Genomic DNA, 19,340 nt, shown 5'->3' with positions numbered 1-19,340 from the left:
AGAACTTTAGAGATGAAAGAAAAAGGGATTCTAAATTTTGCAATCTGAACTGTTTCTTTAAAAATGAGGGTACTAGGGCACCTGGGTGGCTCAATCAGTTAAACATCCAACTTTAACTCAGGTCATGATCTCACGGTTTGAGCCCCCATTGTTCTGTGCTGACAGCTCAGAGCCTGGAGCCTGTTTCAGATTCTGTGTCTCCCTCTCTCTCTGCCCCTTTTCCATTCGTTCTCTGTCTCTGTCTCAAAAATAAATAAACTATTAAAAAAAATTTTTTTAATGAGGCTACTGATGTCTCAGGTTAGCTCACTGAAAATCTTTATCTAATAAGAATTCCCTTGAAAAGCATATTTCTGTTGTTTATCCTCTTTTGCGCTGATTCTGGGAGAATTCCTATCTCCCCTGGTCCTATTTCTTAACACTGAAATAATCTGTGGCCTCTGTTTTCCATAGTTTATCCGTTTTTAATTAAATGGCACTTCTTTTTCTTTGCTCTTAATAAATATCCCCACTTCTTCCTAGATCATTATGAGTGTATTAGAACAATAACACCGTGGAAGATTTGGGAATTCATAGCCTTTATCAACTGCTCCATCACTCTCATTCTTTTCTGTGACTTATTACATTCAACTTAAAATTTATTCTGAGAATTTTCAGATTTGAAACCAAAAAGGTAGGTATCATCATCATCATAAGTGTAGGCACTACTTTCTGAAGAGATGTGCTTTACTGCTATATACTGGCTGTGACACCAAAGTTTAATGTTATTATCATTAAATAAGTATTTAATATAATATACACTTAATTTGAGAGTTTAAGACAAATCAATGGAGTTAAAATAAGTAGGAACTTTAGAAGAAGACAAAAAAATTACTTTAAACTATATAAATAAGTTCCTTGGAGTCAGTAGTAAATAAAGTTTTCCAGAAAGGTTTGATTTTTCTGTGATAAAACTTGCCAAACAACTTAGTTTATTTTAAAATGGGAAAAATGCACACCCACATACCTCATCATCGCTTGTCACATTTCCACATCCATCTGCACCTGCTTTTCGGGTCCCATCTGGACAGATGGCAGTAATATTAAAATAGACGCCTTTTACCTGGTTTTCCACCTGAACTTTCACTTCTGAAATGAGTTTCTGCAGAGACATCATTTTTAAATTGTATATTACAGAAATTTCAAATGTAAACAGCCAAACAGAGTCAAGATTATTAAATTATTCTAATTTTTAAATAACTCAAAGAGTCTGTCCCTATAATAGGATGACTAAATATAGAATTTCCACATAATGACCCAATTATATTTGAGATAAGAAATCCTGAAGGATTAAACCATATGCATTTAAATTGTTCTATTTTTTCATGTATTTCCATGACTATGCATTTAGCTCACTTTAGAGATATTTGTTACTCAGCCTGTGTTACAAAAATAATCATTTAAAATCCAATAATGTTTATATTTTGTGACAAAATTTGAATAAAACATTGAGAACACATATATCATCACAGAGGGTAAATCTTAACAGCTTAAAACCTGGAACACACTTCTGACATTTATATGTTATATATAGGTAAATATTTCAGTTTCAAACACTTTAGGCTATCATAAAATCTATGATCTACACCTAACTGATACAGAATTCAAAGGTAAATTTAGGTGAGGGCATTTCTATACTGTAGGCCTAAGAATTACCTGCCAGAACATCTTGTAATGTACCTGCCAGAACATTCTCCAAGAATGCCCTAGAATTTTTGCCAAGTCCCTGGGGCTTGCTTGTGTCAATCAAATTTGTTCTTATCCTTGATACTGAAGTGGGACCATATACTAGACAGGAAACCATTCACTCATTTATACAGTTATTCAAAAATGTTTATATAATGCTTGTCCTGTATCAAGGACACACTAATTTCTTCCATCACAATCGTTGGTTCCAAAAATTTCTAGCTGCATTAAATAAATACTGAAGATCTGTGTGTATTACATCTCATAAAACAAAGAGTCTACCACATGCAAAAATCTTTAACTTATACCTGTAAACAAACGGAATGAGGAAAGATGAAATATATACCTAAGGAAAGAGTGAGTAGCAAGCTATGAAGAAAGACAGTTTTTCCAAAGGCTTCTAATTTTTTACTTGCGTAAATTTTCATTTTCACCTGTACAATTGATAAAGAGATGTATGCTTACTGACTAATAATTGACCACGGTGGGAAATCTAAAACAAGATACCTTTTCAAATTTGTAAATTTTATTTGGATTAGAGAAGACTGTGTCAACCAAATTTTTAAATCTCCCAGAGATCTCATCCATTGTAATCACTTACTTGAACACTCTTAGCAAACCAACTGCAACTTCTAACGATATACAAATAGTGTAGATGTGGTGATGGTTTGCCAGATCAGAAGGAAATTCCGAATATGAGTGTTCCCAGTTTGCTCTTCTGAAATTCTTTCTCTTTAAAAGTTAAGCTTGCTACACTAATGTTTTTTGCTTCAGCAAGGTATAAAGACAAATATCTAAAAATTTGTCCTGTTTTGAGGTTTTTAAATTAGGTTCCAATTACAGTATTAAGTTTTCTTTTTAATATCTAGTAGGTACAGAGGCAGAATTTATTTTTTGTTGCATAATTCTATTTGTATTCAATATAGCTTTTAATTTCTTAATTTCAGGTTATTATGGTCATGATTTTTATTTAATCTTAAATCTAGTGGCAGTGCTTTTATAAAGGAGAAAATTGAAATGCGGTCACATTCATCATACACTAAATTTGTATGTAATTTTATAAAATTCTTACAAAGGAAATGCAAAAATTTACAAGTTTAGAGTGAAGTTAACTTAAAAATTAGAGTGAAATATTTTTAGTTTTCAATGTATTGTGAATTATTTCTGTTGGACTCTGAAGACAAAATAAAACTTCAGAAGAATTTTGAAAGCATAGATACATGTAAAATGGTAACAAAATCCTAACATAAAGCAGATTAGTTAGCCAGAGTGAGTCTTGTTGAATTTGCTAGTATTTTCCCAGTGCTTAAGGTTAATCAGAACTGTAGTTCACATTGGATACCTAACCTTGGTAAATAAAGAGTATAAAACCAAATGATGCTGTTTCCCTTTCCATTGGTATAGTCTGACACACAGGCAAGTTTGTCAATTTATCTTTCTTGTTTGGACTAATAAATGGGTTCATACTATAAAAACTGGGGTGATTTCTAACACTGTAAATTCCTTCTGTATTTTGATTATTCCTGGGAACAACTGCAGTGGGAATGAATTGTACATGATTGATTTTCCTTGAGGCGAAGTTCCCCCAGACTTAATGTTTTTTTGTAATAGTGAGAAATAAAAATAATTGAAGATGCTCTTCCTTATTTCATCCAATTTATTTTTCAGGCATAGGAAAATTCCTTGGAAAAAAAGTCTCACAAGATTTATTTTTCTTTTAAAAGAATAAAGTTTAGGGGCACCTGGGTGGCTCAGTCAGTTCATGAATTTGACTTTGGCTCAGGTCATGATCTCGTGGTTTATGAGTTTGAGCTCTGTGTGGGCTGTCAGTGCAGAGCCTCTGTCTCCCTCTCTCTCCGCTTGTCCCTGCTCATGTGCTCTATTTCTTGCTCTGTCTGTCTCTGTCTTTCCCTCTCTCAAAAATAAACATTTAAAAACATTTTTAAAAGAATGAAGTTTAAACTAGTCATTTTCTATCATGTGTCTGCTTCCTGACTTTACTTTTTATGCTCAAGTTGAAGGCATATGCTGCATGGAGAAAATGAGAAGCCTGAGATTTCTCATAATGTTTGGGCTACTATTTACATTATTCATCTCAACTGTGTCTGGAAGAGAATCAGAGAATTTGGGAAGTGAAATTTTATCAATGGCCCATAAATTCAAGGTAGAATAAACCCTATCTTTGGATAGTTTGGAAAAAAAGAAAGAAAGAAATAGAAAAACAGGTGGTTTTACACAGAAGGAAGCACCTGGGGCCTAGAGTTAAGGAGACCTGGGTTCTGATCCTGCTTCTTCTGCTTGTTTGACCTTGGTTAGCTTGCTTAGCTTCTTTGTGATTCTGTAATACATAATGGGAATACAACATCTCTCTTATGGATCAGTTGTCTGGATTAAATGAAGTCATGTATGAAAAGTAACCGGTTCTCAGTGGTATTAAAGTAACAACCAAAATTATTACAACAGCTTAATAATGATGATTCTATCTAGGAATGACCTATGTTGAGAGAGTAGATGTTTCTATAAAACATTTCATTTGGTACTCACTCTTCATAGACTGGGAACAGCATACAATTGTCAATTCAGCAAAATAGTATCCTCTTAAGGTGATTCTTTTAATCAAATTTGTTAGTTTGATAAAACTGCTAAAATCAGGACACCTGGGTAGCTCAGTCGGTTAACCGTCTGACTTCGCTCAGGTCACGGTCTCACGGTTCGTAGGTTTGAGCTCCACATCAGGCTCTGTGTCGACAGCTCAGAGCCTGGAGCCTGCTTCGGATTCTGTGTCTCCCTCTCTCTCTGCCCCTCCCCCTCTCATGCTCTGTCTCTGTCTCTTAAAAATAAATAAACATTAAAAAACAATTTTTTAAAAACCTGCTATAATCACTGATTAAACAATCAAGTTATGATCTAGAAAACCCCAACAGAGTCTTCTCAGTAATCTCTATATCTCAGATTGTTCAACCTGACAGGTTTAAATGGTGTGGATTTCTTGATCTTTATGACATAGGAAATTGTGACATTTATCATAACAAAGTATATTTTATAGCTGTGATTTAGTGACTTACTTAACATTTGATTTGGAAGGAAATTTAGATAACCTTTAGCCTGACCCGAATTTACTGTCAATGAGACAGTGAGGTACAGAAAGCTAAACTTTCCCAAGGTTTCGTGGCTAGTTAGTAGTAGAGCCAGGCCTAAATTAAGGTTCCTAAGTTTTAACTTAATTTTCTGTCCACCATTTCTCTCAAGATGATAGGACCCTAATTTGTATCTTGCCACAGAAATTGGGGTTAAAAGTTTACATGAAAAAACTTGTGTATAAGATATACATACCTGATAGGCTTCTACTACCAAATTATTGAGGTTTGCAGCCTTTGATTCTATTTCACCAGCAATGGTACCAGGCAAGAGTGGTAGAAGGTCCTAGAAAACATACCAATAGCATTTACATAATGACAGTAGTATACAGTGGTTCAGCAATCAAAAAATATCAGACATTTTTGTAGTTATTAGTGGAAGGTGGGCCATTACATGAATGAAAAAAAATAAGATACAAGAAAAATGTAAGCAACCAACCAGGGCAGCCAAAACACATACACCTGAAATGTGAGTGTGTGTATGTGTATCTACATGAGCCTGTATGCATGCATAAATTACATTTTGACCTAAAAACCTGATCGAAGTACAGACCAGCATTTCCCAAAGTATCTCTCATGCTCCATGGAACATAGTTATCGAAAGGGTTCTGAAGGCAAGTATGTTTGGACAGTTCTCCATATGGTTTCTTCTGCTTAGGTACTCAAAATGCGCACTTACAAAGTAAAGGTTCAGAGAAGTCTTGGAATTTGGAAATAATTTAGCACCATTTGCTGCAGCATTTCCAACATTTTTTAATGACAAAACTCTCATGTACCATATATAAATATTTTGCAGAACTACTATTCCATGGAGTGACCTATAGGACATGTTGGCCCCAACTGGAGAAAAAAATCATTGTCACAGATGGAGGCTTCATGGAGTGGGTATTCTTGATGGATAGCACTTAACAAAAGCTTGGGCAAACCATGCAGTATTTAATACATAGTAGCAGAATATTTACTATTGAAGCTTGAAAAGATGTGAGTTCTTTGTGTGCAACCTTTCATTTATGCATGTGCGAGGGTTTTCCTTTTTTTTTATATTTTTACATTGTAGTGCTTGTTTTGCCTGTTGGTGGTGTTTGCTTATTTAATACATTCCGTCAAGGACAGAAAGTACATGCTGGTTGTTGTGGTCTTTTTTTCCCCCTAGGAAGTGTGTCTTGGGCTTTTCCCTTATTATTTTCATTACTTTTTTTTTCCTCTTCTTTTTTTGGTGGTGGGGGTGGTTATGTTTAAATGAAGTTGCTTTTACAACACCAAAGACTTAATCATCCATTTCCTACATAAAAGGTGGCTACTTTTTTGCATGGACCTCAAGTATACTGTAGTAAAGAAGTGGAATTTAAGGAAAGGTATTAAGCAGGCTGTGTTGTAGCTTATGGGCAAGTAATAAATTGTATCATGTATCTTGAATGTATCATAGATAAGCTGCTATATAACAATTGCCACTTCAGATAGCTGTGAAATTAGGTGATTAACTAGTTGTTACATAACATTCTAATTTCTGTATAAGTCTAATTACATGAAATAGAAGTTGGGGTTTTGATTTTTTACTTTGCTTTTCTGTTTGGAGTGTAATTGTAACTACTGTAGTGTAAATGATGCAAAATAATTGCATATGTTAAAAAAAATAAAATAAAAATAACATAGGAAAAAAAACCAATTATGGAGAAAACTCTAGGTATTCCTAGTAAGAAAATGAGAATTAGTGAAGGCTTAAAAGGTTTACCTGGTTTAGATGAAGTAAGAAAAGAGAAGAAACCAGTCTTACTGGAGTGAAGGCTGCATATTTATAAGGAATCAGATTATGGAAAGTCTTGAAATTTATTTATACATTCATTTTAACATTCACAAGTACCATTAAGTTCCTACTATATGCCAGCCATTACTTGGACATTAACACTTTGGAATCTTAGGTAATAGGGAAGACTTATCACATAGATTTTTAAAAGCCAGTGATCTAACCTTTCTTGTGTACCTACTATGTACCACTTTGGACTTTCCATCCTTAAGGATTTCATAGGTATATAAATGACAGTTTCAAAAAACAATGTACACATGAAGTAATAGAGAGAGGCAGATACCTTAAGGAGAAGGATACCCAGAAAACATTTGAGGGCTGGAGAAAGTTGTCAGGGATTCTTACCTGGAGGAAGTGACCCATGAGCTGTATCTTAAAGGATGACTAAGAATGCACCAGGTAATGAGGGGAAGAGACTTTTAGGCATTGGGGATATGTAGCAAGAACAAAGGCACAAAGGAAAGAAAGAGCCTGGTGAGTGGGTGAGTGTATGTGCACAGAGGCAAGCAGGGATGAGATGCGCTCATATGCCACATTAAAGACTTGATCCTTTCAGAAGGAAGCACTGAAATATTTTGCTCTAGGGAGAACTGTGGTCACAACTGTGATTTAATAGATCATTCTGCAGCCAGATGGAAGTTGAATGTGGGACATGGGTTAGGAGGCTGTTACAACCCAGATGGAGGTGACTGATAAAAATATGTCTGGGCAGCTAAAGTAGGTGACTTCAAGGGCATACACAGGCCTCCTGACAGGACTCGTCTGGCTTTTGGAGCCTGTTGATGCCTACTTTGCACATAATTCCATTAATAATAAACCTGGTTTTATGGTTTTCTCAGTCAATGAAAATCTTTTTAAAGGAGTAGGGAGAAACTGCTGAAGCCAATAACAGCAGCAAGTATTAAGTAATCCGTAGCAAAGCAGGAAGAGGCTAGAGCAGTAATAAGCTGCACAGTAACTTGAAACTCAGCTATTACGCTTAGAAGTTAAGAGCACAGGATTTAAACTGTTAGGAAAGTTTGGGCAAGTTTATAACCTCTCAGAATGTGTTTCCTCATCTTTAAAGTGGGCTTCAAATTAGTAATACTTACCTCATTGTAATGAGTATTACATGAATTCATGTTAATAAACGCAGTGCCGGACAATAATAAGAACTCAGTAAGTGGAATCTGTTACTATTATTAATAAAGTAGTTTGGGCATTTAATTTGGCCTAGAGCCCTACTGCTGTGACTATTAATGATTGTCACATTAAAAAGGGGTTCCATGGTATATCAACTTGGGAAAACAGGGGATTGATTTAAGATTTCTAAAGGAAGAAGTGGAATTATTAAAGTAGTGATTTTAGATGATACATATAGTGGTCAGGTATTGGAGAAATTGGTGGAGGGAATACCAGCTTTGTGGCTAATGCAAATGGATCTGAGCATTTATTGAAACTGAAGGAAAATATAATTTTTCTGAATATTAAAAGAAATAAGTAGGGGTGCCTGGGTGGCTCAGTCAGTTAAGTGTCTGATTTTGGCTCAGGTTATGATCTCACAGTTCATGAGTTCAAGCCCCATATCAGGCTCTGTGCTGACAGCTCAGAGCCTTGACCCTGTTTCAGATTCTGTGTCTCCCTCTCTCTTTTTCTGCTCTTCCCCCACTCATGCTTTGTCTCTGCTTCTCTCTCTCTCTCTCAAAAAAAAAATTAAAAAAATAAAAAAAGAGAAGTAAAGGACAGTGCGAGTGGCAAGAAGAGGTAGAGACAACAAAGGAGATGGAGATTCAGTAAACAGATGCAATGAAAATCAAGGAGTCACAACATCATGAAAATGAAGAAAAGAGAGTTTCTGGAAAAAATAACCTAAAAAACTGTGAAAAGAATATGACAGCAGGGTCACAGAAGCAATTTTTTGTTGGGAATGACATGGTTTTGCCAAACATCTGTTCTGTACACAGGCCTGAAAGACTGTGTACAAAACCAAGATTATTCTTACATAGGAAAGGTCTGACTGGATCAGCCTCTTCAGAGACTTCCATTGTTCCTTTATTGGACAGCCTAGACTAAATATAGGTATGTTGTTACCAGTGTAAACTAAGTTGATATTCTCCAGCCTAATCTATTATAAGAATATGTCCAGGGATTGAATAGAAGCAGGAATTCAGACATGAAAGGTGTAGTTGGAATGTGAACCACTTTTTACCTGAGTAAAGCCTTGTCCATTAATGTCACAGTCAGTACCACACTATCAGTGCCCACACTTGGTTCTACGTGTTACAAACATAGAATTTATACATAAATGTTTACTTAAGACACTGTGTAGTATACATTAGCTAATACATTGTTAAATTCAGATTGCACAAAAGTATAATAACTTCAGAATCCTTAACTGAGAATGTAAGAAGTATTTTAATTTCAACTACCAATCCAAACATTTTAATTTTTATATTTTGGGAGTTCACATACCTTATACCAATGAAACTGTTTTCCTTGAACTGCAAAGATGACATTAATGTTGTTGTTTATTAACTTTTCAGAAAGTTGGCCTAGTGAGGGATGTTCCTGCAAAAGATAATGAAACACAGAAGGTATTGAAATTTATTAGCTCAATCCCATACGTACCCAACATCTATCATGAGGAAAGCCATAGGACTTGCATAAAAATATATTGTGTTGGGAAGGAATAAGATTTTATTAGAGACATTTAAATTTAAAAAAACAAGAACAATATCAACATATTAAGGATATTTTCTAGATAAAAGCCCTGTATAAACCTATAACTCAGAAAAATGAAGAAGGCTAAATCAATATTATGCTAAGTGTGTTCAGTACCTCTTTAGATTAACTTTGGCTTCACAGTGATATAACTGAAAAATAATGGACTATTCAGAAATAGAGACACATTAGTGACAATCACATTTTGAAATTCAATAACAAGTGTTGAAATACAAATATATGCATGTATACACATAAATACATGTATAACTATTATATAATATGACATAGTACAAACTTTGTTTAAAAGCATAAAACCTTGTACTCAAATCCCAGGTTGTCACTTTAAGATGAAAAATTCTAACTCAGGTTCATCCTCTGTAACATGTTAGTGGTTTCTGCCTTCCATGATTGCAAGCAAGATTAAAAAGATACCAGTTGTAAGTGATCTATTTTGTATAGCTTTTTACATATGATAAATACTCAAACCAAATAGTAATGATTTTTATTTCCAACAGCTCGTACAAGATGTATACAGATCTCTCAGCTTATCAGTACACTTAATTTTTCCATCATATATGATCAATCTATTTTACTTTGATAAAGAAAACTTATGCTGACCTACCTGTTACATTCTTTGTTTAGTGAGAAAGCTGGGGAAGAGTAGGAGAAAGGGTATACAATTTAGTAACTATGAGAAATCTGCTATCTAGAGAATGGTATATAAAATCATATAGTTAGACATAGTACTTTATTTTTTCTTTATATAAATGGTCTTCCAGAAATTAAAGCAATGATCTCAAATAACAGTTTCATGACTAGACACTTAACAGAGAGATGATGTCAAACTTCATCTGCAGTTGTCCTCACCTGCTCATTGGTGTTAAGTTGCATTAGCTAAGTTGCAACTAAGGATCATGTGGCTGAGTCTAATGCATATCGTGTGATTCAGGTTCAAATTACACTGTAGTTTTTAATCCTCCTTTTACCTTCTAATGCTAATGTGTTTTCTTTAAGGGGAAATTTTGCTAAACCATCTTGGTTAGCATTTCTGTATTTTGGCAAACTATCTGAATTTAGTAAAATAAAAATTTGACTAGTTTTCCTTATAGCCTAAGCTGAGACCCACATATTAAACTTACATACATAGATATTAGATAACAGCCTTGTTCTTAAAAATACTATCACTAACATGAGTAACTGCTATGATCTGAACATTTGTGTCCTCCTCTCCAAATTCATATGTTGAAATCTTAACCCCCAAGGTGATGGTGTTAAGAAGTGGGCCTTTGGGAGATGATTAGATCGTTAAGGTGGAGTCCTTATGGATGAGATTAGTGCCATTATAAAAGAGGGCCATAGGGTGTCTTGGTGGCTCAGTCTTTTGAGCATCTGACTCTTGATTTTGGCTCAGGTCATGATCCAATGGTTGTGAGACAGAGTGCCGCACTCACTTAGGATTCTCTTTTTTCCACCCTCTGCCACTCCCCAGCTCACACATGTGCCCTCTATCTCAAAATAAATAAACTTAAAAAAAAGAAAAAGAGGGCCAGTGGAGAAAGCCATCTTGCCCTTTCCACCATGGGAGGTGGCGAAAACACTACAGCTAGAAGTTGTCATATATGAACTAAGAAAGATTCTCTCACCAGATCCTGGAATCTGCCTTGATCTTAGATCACAACCTCTAGAACTGTGAGGAATAAATTTTTATTGTTTATAAGACACCCAGTTTGTAGTGTTCTGTTACAGCAGACACAGTGGACTAAGATAATAACCATAACAAATACATCTCATTTCTATAAAATCTATTGTAGCAAAAAACAAATCAAATTTACATGAATTTCATTTAAGTGTGATATGAAACTAATTTATGAAGAGGTTTAAAGAAGTATTTCCACATGGATTTGCATCAGAAAAATTCTGCCCAGAGCAATTCTAAAGAATATAATTGTAAAGTAATAGAAAAACAATTCCCAAAATATAAATTCTGCCAGATAAGTCCTTATGCCTTGTTTCCGAGACTATGTATACTCTTAAAATAGATTCATGACAATGTCCATAATGCTGGTGAATTAAAGAGAACAAGTCCAGGAAGGATACAACAAATCTATTTGGTTTTTTTTTAAATAGTTTGTTGTCAAATTGGTTTCCATACAACACCCAGTGCTCTTCCCCACAAGTGCCCGCCTCCATCACCACCACCTCTTTTCCCCCTCCCCCTCCCCCTTCCACCCTCAGTTCGTTTTCAGTATTCAACAGTCTCTCAAGTTTTGCGTCCCTCTCTCTCCCCAACTCTCTTTCCCTCTTCCCCTCCCCCTGGCCCTCCATTAGGTTTATCCTGTTTTCCTGTTAGACCTATGAGTGCAAACTTATGGTATCTGTCCTTCTCTGCCTGACTTATTTCACTTAGCAGGACACCCTCGAGGTCCATCCACTTTGCTACAAATGGCCAGATTTCATTCTTTCTCATTGCCATGTACTACTCCATTGTATATATATACCACATCTTCTTGTTCCATTCATCAGGACATTTAGGCTCTTTCTATGATTTGGTTATTGTTGACAGTGGTGCTATGAACATTGGGGTACATGTGTTCCTATGCATCAGCATTTCTGTATCCCTTGGGTAAATCCCTAGCAGTGCTATTGCTGGGTCATAAGGGAGTTCTATGGATAGTTTTTTGAGGAACCTCCACACTGTTTTCCAGAGCGGCTGCACCAGTTTACATTCCCACCAACAGTGTAGGAGGGTGCACATCTCTCCACACCCTCGCCAGCATCTATAGTCTGTTGATTTACAACAAATCTATTTGTATTGGGAATATTTTTTTAATGGCAACAACTACTTTTGAAATAGTCTTGCTTTGACAAAAAATAATTACAGTTTGCCAAGCATTCCCCCTTAATTTTTAAAATCATTCATATTTTAAGGACAATTTAATCCATATGTTTTAACTAGTTTATACTTAAATCATAAAATCAATATTTAAAGAATAGTTCCAAATGTAAGCAGCTTTTGGAGCTTCCTTAATCTCTTTTCCCTTTTCAAAAACAGGAAGTCACATTCACCAAAAGTACACAAAATTTAAATCTAGAAGGTTCTAGTTTGGTCAGAAGCTCATTAAGAAGATCAGCTGGATTTTTAAGTTTAAAAGACACATTTTTTTTTAACCCTAGAAAGAAATCTGTTTTAAAAGAAAATTCTAGCTACTTTGCTGATTTGTTCAAATTACAAATGTTTAGCAGATGTTTAAATAAACCACTGTTGACAGGAGAGCTATAGATTAATGGCCATTTTAGGAGCCCCTTCCCCTTTCCTCCATGAAGAATATTATCTTTTAAATATTTTATCTTTTCTGTCTCATATATCACTAGCAGAACACTCCCTCTCAGCCAGCTGTCCAATCTGGTGACGTCAGTGCTCCTCATCTCTAACTCCCCCTCTGTCCAACCCATACATATTGTTTCTCTAAACTCTGAAAATAATTAATAGAGATAACAGGCATTTCAGGGGCAAAAGGGAAAAGGGAAAGCAATGTGCCAAGACAGCTGCTAAGTAATTAAGGCCAAAAGGATTCCTTTCACATTTTTCTTCTTCACCAGCACCTTCACTGTGACTTGTGGGAAATAACTTTAAATGTCAGAAGGAAAGAGGAGGTAAGAAAGATTCATTGGGAGCAATTCCCGTTAAAGAGATAGTTGTATAGAAGTATATGAGAGAATTTTAATAATGTTCATAAATAGTAACCAAAAAAAGAAGTGTTTAAGGTTCTTTTCATAAAACTGAACTTCATAGTAAAAATTTTATATGCTAATTAAGAGAAGCTGTAGTAGTGAATCTCATCACAAGATGCAAAAAGACCAATGTCTTGTTAAATAAAGTACTCAGTTATCTGGGTTATAGTTTGACAGTTTATGTTTTAGCAGAAAGATAAATAAAATGAAAATAAAAATGATAGCAGAGACTTATTTGGAGGTGGAGACTTAAAATTGTGTGTTGTCAGTCTCTATCTATGGCAATAGAGTATTTTCCATTTGTATATTTGCACAGTAATAATCACATAGACCAGGGTTTTTCATCAGTGGCACTACTGACACTTTGGGCAAGTATTCTGTGTTGTGGGTGCACTGCTGTTGTCCTGTGCACTGTAGGATATTTAGCAACATCCCTGGCCTCTACCTACTATATGTCAGTATCTCCTGCCTTCCACTGTTTGTAAGAATCAAAATGTCTCTGGAGATTGACATCTCATCTGGGGGGCAAAATGACTCCAGTTGAGAACTGTACCAAGAGCAGGGGCTCTGGAAGACTACCTGTGCTTTAATTCCTGGTTCTATTATTACTAGCTATGTCATACTGAATATCTGTTGTAACCTTTCTGTGATCCAGTGTCCATATCTATGAAACAGGTATAAATATTAGTACCTACCCTTCATAGTTATGGTGGGGATTAAATGAGTTATTATGTATAAAGCATTTCACTCACCAGTCTGTATTATTAAATCCAGATTATGGGGAATAGGGACTCATGTCATGATGTCACATTTCATACATTTACTGTAGGCACTACTATGTATGGCTGTGTGACCCCAGACTAGTTCCTGATCCCTTTAGTGCCCCCATTTTCTTATTTATAAAATGGACGTACTAGCAATATTTATCTCACTCTGATGTTGGGTAATGTTATATAATATAATGGGGCAAATACCACAGTACTTAATAAAAGAAAGCTTTCAAGAAAATGCTGCTTAGTAAAAGCCATTTGGAGGCCATTACAAAAGGTTAGATATTGGGCAATGCTTGGATATGCTTTGCTTCATTGGTTTTGCCTTTGTACCTGGCCCCTCAAGTTTTTGAATTTGTGGCTCCTGGCAAACACAGTATCACTGTAATCATGATATCCCAGTTACTGAAGGAGGGGGATGGACTAGTAACTTTTGTAAGCTTTTCAATGAAGAGTGGTAATAAGAATTTTCTGCTTAAATATGATTGAACTGAAACATTTAATTAGAAAATTCTATTTCCACAAATATTTTCATCACATTTTATTCTTAATGTGCCACTTTTGCAAACTATTTTTTTTCAGACCTCATTTTCAGAGCCATTATAAAAGCAGTACTCTGGTACTCTAAGCCTAGCCCAGGTGCTTCTGTGTGCAGCCTTTGATTTCAATTTAAAAGAAAAAAATAAACTAAAAATTGTTTGCAGAGATCATTCTCTGGTTACTTTTCTTTGAGCATGAGAAACATTCAGGTTAGGTGCATTCTAAAGTATTGAAGTCCTTATTGTTCTTGTGGCATTTATAAGTTAAAACAGTTAACAGAGCAGTAAGCTAAAAGGAAGCATTTTGTTCGTTTTAAAAGTTTTAACACTATTTTAAAAATTTAACTGCATATGGACTTAAAACATGATATAAAACTTTCTAGGTACGATGTTATGTTTCAAAAAAAGTAAGAAATAAGGTGAAAAGTATTATTACATGCTTTAGTTTAGCCATATTAGAATTACTGTTACTATTATTCCCATAATTACAAATCGGTAATTTCCATGAGACTAAATAAATTCTAATTCTCTTAAAAGGATGGTTTTGGTTTAGACATTCTCTCCATATTACTTTAAATAGTTATTACTCTGCTAAACCTCAGTCTGTGACAAAGGCAGAAGATTTGGGGTTATTCTAGATTTGTTTTTCATTAGATACAGCATTGAGTATCATGCAAAATTAGGACTATTGTATAATCTTGGGCTTGCGAAGTATATTTTTAGGCATTCAAAACATTTATAATAATTATTTTGGGAAGACTTCAGGGTTGAATATGCTTAAAACTATTTTTAAAAAGACTCCTAATTTAGCTTTCTTTCAGTGTCACCAAAATCACTCACATTCACTGGTTTTCTGAAAAGCAGCCAGTGCTCAGTATGAAGGTTGTTACGTAGGGGGCAAGCTAGAGATCTGATAATCAGTACCCAGACCAAGATATCTACCCTCCCTCTCCACCTCATCGTGGATGGGTATGATGGTGCTTATTACCCTGTTGAGTTGACTCAGAGATTTAATATGCTCAGGTATGTGGAGGGCCCAGCGCACAGGTCCTCCAGCTCAGGGTTGGGCATAATATAAATGGAGGCCGCCAGCACAAGCACAGCAAAGGATTGTGGTACTAGACAGCATAGGTGCGGATCTTGACTGATACCTGAAGTATCTCAGTGGCCCTGCATAAATTATCCTGAGGTCTCTAAGTTTCAGTTTCCTTGTTTATAAAATGGGTTGAAGAGATATGAATGATATAACATAAATGATGTGGTTAGCAACGTGCCAGCACAAGGTAAGTGCTCAGTGAATTCGCATTTTCATTAATATGTGTCTGAGACAAAGAAAATGAGAAGCAGAAAAAGAGAAACACTTACCACTTTCTGTAGTTATTTCTAAGTTACTTCTTAGTTGCAGAGCAGCAAAAATAGGTGAAAAGTCTCTTTACTAAAAGATTAATATTGTCTCCTTACATGGAATGCTATCTGATAAAGGCATTAATTATAAATGAGTCTCTCAGACATTTGAAAATGTCAGAAATAGCCCTTTCAGAAAAATAGGAACACAAATAAATATAGTAACTTTAACTTTTGTTAACTCAGCAAAGTTATAGACTAAATTAGTCAAGTACCTTCTCAGGTTCTCTATCTTCATCAGTAGTTCTGGAAAAACTGATTATAATTCCAAGTAGTTGAGGGGAAAAAGGCCTTCCTAATTGACTTACTATAAGTAAATAACATGTTAAATAAAGTTACATGATAAGTCACAAGCAGAATATTGGCTGTTTTTACCAATAATGAAGCAAAGCTCTTTAGTAATGCCTAATATGCCTTCTGGAATTCAGCTTCTGTCCTCTAAGAGGGTGACCAGTTCAGCAGTTAGTAAATCCAAATGAGGCTACAAGGGAGGGAATGAACTGTGAATCCAGCAGTGAGAGGATTCTGAGGAGATATATGATAGGAAGGGTGAAGAATCCCTGACCATAATATGATGAGACCCGCCCTCCCCCACCTCCCAGAAAAAGAAGAGTGGTTAGAAAAAGAAACAACAAACCTAAGCTACTAAAGACATTTAGGACTCTGATAGGATTTTGCCAATTTACATGTCTCCCTCCAGAATGGACAATCATAACAACCTTTGAAAATACACCAATAAGGATTCATTGCATGACTGGCATGCCTCTTCCAAATATTTGCTCCTTAGCTCCCTTTCACTATTACTGTAGACCTTGATGTTATTCTTGGCCTCTGCCAAGATGGGGTGGAATGCCGTAAGGAAGTCTCTGAGTGAGACTGAGAATCATCCTGGAAGAGCTTGGTGAGGAAACAGGCTGAAATTTTAGACCCAGTATTAATAACCTTCTTTCTACACCATTAATGATTTTTATACTAATATCTACTATTTTAGAAAGAATGCCATATTTTAGACTGCCTTTATTACTGGATAAATTATAAGACTACATTATTACTCAAGTTTTCATTCTGGAACTTGGAGAAAAAGCAGTGGAAAATATAATTTATTCAATAGTATAATATTACTTGCCAATAGCCATATACTAATGTGTAATAATGTGTAAATAGAAACCTTTTAATTCTATCTTCTTTATTCATGCAAACAAAATTATGTACTTTGTGTCTTCCGTAAGTAAGACTGCAACCAGGAAATTAGATCAGAAATTACACCAAGGACTTCATAGCTCTATTTCTTATACTTTTCCCTTGAGACACTGTGGTAAAGAATACAGATTTTAATTTAAGATTGAACTGGATTAAGCCCCACCTCTGCTACTTACTAAAACTTCTTAGCTGTCTGTCCTTAGTCAACTTATTTAACTACTTCTACCCTAAGTTTTCCTGTTTGTTAAAAAAAAGAAAAAGGCTAATATGACTACTCTACAGGGTTGCCATGAAGATAAATTTAATACTGTATGCAGTGTTTGCTATAATGGTTTCAGTTAATAAATAGCCAAAACATGGTGGTTGTTATTATTTTGGGATTCACATTGACCCTCATGAAATAGCCATGTGTACAAGTAGCAGAACTCTGGCCCATATTATTTAGTCACATAAAAGGTCTTTTATCAGTTATTTTCTCTTATAAATAAAACAACCAGAGTCTTAGACCAACAAGCTGAGATACCACTCAACATTACTGGTGTTGGCCGTTAGAGGAAGAGCCGGGAAGTGAAGTGTTTAATTGCTTGTCTAACTTATTATACCTTTTTAAATTCCTCCATAATGGCCAAATAGGAGAGGATGGAGATCATTTTAAAATAAGCAGGGAAATCTGCTTAGAGTCAGGTTCAGGGCAGCTTTGGAATATAGGAAGGTGCAGAGCAGTAGCATATCTTTCAGATGTAAATACATAGTCGAGGGATCAATCAAAATGCTTCAACCTCTTTTGTTTTAGGGCAGTGTCCCTGGAAATGAAGGGAATGAGAATTTTTAGGAAGAGTATCCCTTAAAACAAAGACATGGGATAAATGAGATAAAATTATTCTTCTAAGGTATTAACCAACACACTGCTCCTTGGTTTACTCGATACACATCAGTGACATGTGGAAGGTTCATTGTGTTAAGTAGGTGGAACAAAGTTCAAGAAGGCAAATGAAGTTCATGATAGATTGTCCAAATTCCTGATGTCATAAGAGCCCAAACACAGTGTAAAATTCCACCAGAATTATAATTTATTTCCATAAGGTTATATGGCATGGCATATGTCGAGAGCATTTCTTCATCATAAGAAATCTTTCCTAGATGTACAGCAGCACCCTCTAAATAAAAAAGACATGACTTCAGTGACTTGGCAAAAATTCAACAGGATAATGCATTGCAATTTGAGAATAATGTAATTATTATTTTTTCTTTTAAAAAATGCATTTCCTTGGCTCACAATAGAATAGATACTCTTGTCTACTCCTCCACTCCCTGGTAAATACTTAGAAGTCTATCTCAGACTTAAAAAGGTTAAATAGAAGGAAGGAAAGATAAGAAATGACTAAATTAAAATGGGTGGGTCTACCAAAGCTAAATGTGACTAAATAGAAGAGAATTAGAAAAGGGAAAGACATTATTGGAATAATTCCAAATCCCCAATTTTTAAATTCAAACTCTAAGTACCTTTTAAAATCTTTAAAATTTGAGGCTGCTGTCAAGAGGCTAAACCGACAGAGGGTTGAACTTATTCTATGCAGTAATACACTTGCTCCTCTAGATTTTTAATAAGACTGGTAAGATGATCAAGATTAACTAAATTTAAACTATTTAAATTTGACTCATGGGAACCACACAAATTTCCACATAACTTATATGCTTCTAATATTGCAATTCCCAAAGTGTGCGTGAGGATGAGGTGCCTAGGAGCACCACAGTACACTTACCAAAGTGCCTTGGAATATCTTTAAATTTCAGTGTGATAATTTAGCACATGTCAGGGAGCCATCAACTACCAGCTGGAGGTAGTTTGTGTTTTTAAGATTACATTTGGCTTTGTTCCTTTAGATGATAGCATATCTTTGCAAAACTGGGCAGCATGAAAATCAATGTGGAACAGGAAATGAGAGTGGTGATGTCTAGTCTGATTCTAAAGCTTGGCAAGTTTCTATTAGTTAATTACTAAGAATAACATAAAGATACACATATATGTATTTTTTGATGGTTCCTGTATATTATTTTTAGTTGGCTACTATGTTCTTAGGACATAAATAGTTAAGTTATTTGGACCTAAATACTTAATGAACAGAACTGTCAGATTTTTTTTTCCCCTATAAAAAGCAGGGGAAAAATATGTAGACACTGGGATACTAAGATCTGAGAAAGTCTGGAAGCTTTGTCCTATCATTCTGGATAAATAAGTTTGCATTAGAAATAAATGATGTTTCATACAGTTGATTTTCCACACGTAGAGTAGCTAATGGGAAACATGTGGTTCCAGGAGATTGTA

The 19,340-nt window shown here is 35.2% G+C and overlaps 1 protein-coding gene across 2 annotated transcripts in view; it reads right to left on the bottom strand.

The window, feature by feature from the left end:
• The window catches only part of ITGB8 (integrin subunit beta 8), an 83,300-nt gene that overhangs the window by 12,949 nt on the left and 51,011 nt on the right, over positions 1 to 19,340 (bottom strand). For both annotated transcript variants that reach the window (XM_029929805.1, XM_029929813.1), the window contains exons 7-9: positions 9,118 to 9,213; positions 5,059 to 5,148; positions 1,007 to 1,141 (exon numbers count right to left, since the gene is read on the bottom strand). In XM_029929805.1, the coding sequence (XP_029785665.1) occupies positions 1,007 to 1,141; positions 5,059 to 5,148; positions 9,118 to 9,213 (321 nt within the window). The remainder of the gene's footprint in view (positions 1 to 1,006; positions 1,142 to 5,058; positions 5,149 to 9,117; positions 9,214 to 19,340) is intronic.

The sequence above is a fragment of the Suricata suricatta genome, chromosome 2, assembly GCF_006229205.1.
Source record: "Suricata suricatta isolate VVHF042 chromosome 2, meerkat_22Aug2017_6uvM2_HiC, whole genome shotgun sequence".
Lineage (NCBI taxonomy): Eukaryota > Metazoa > Chordata > Mammalia > Carnivora > Herpestidae > Suricata > Suricata suricatta.
The sequence above is the reverse complement of the archived record's forward strand: the minus strand, read 5'-3'. Positions and strand labels throughout refer to the sequence as shown.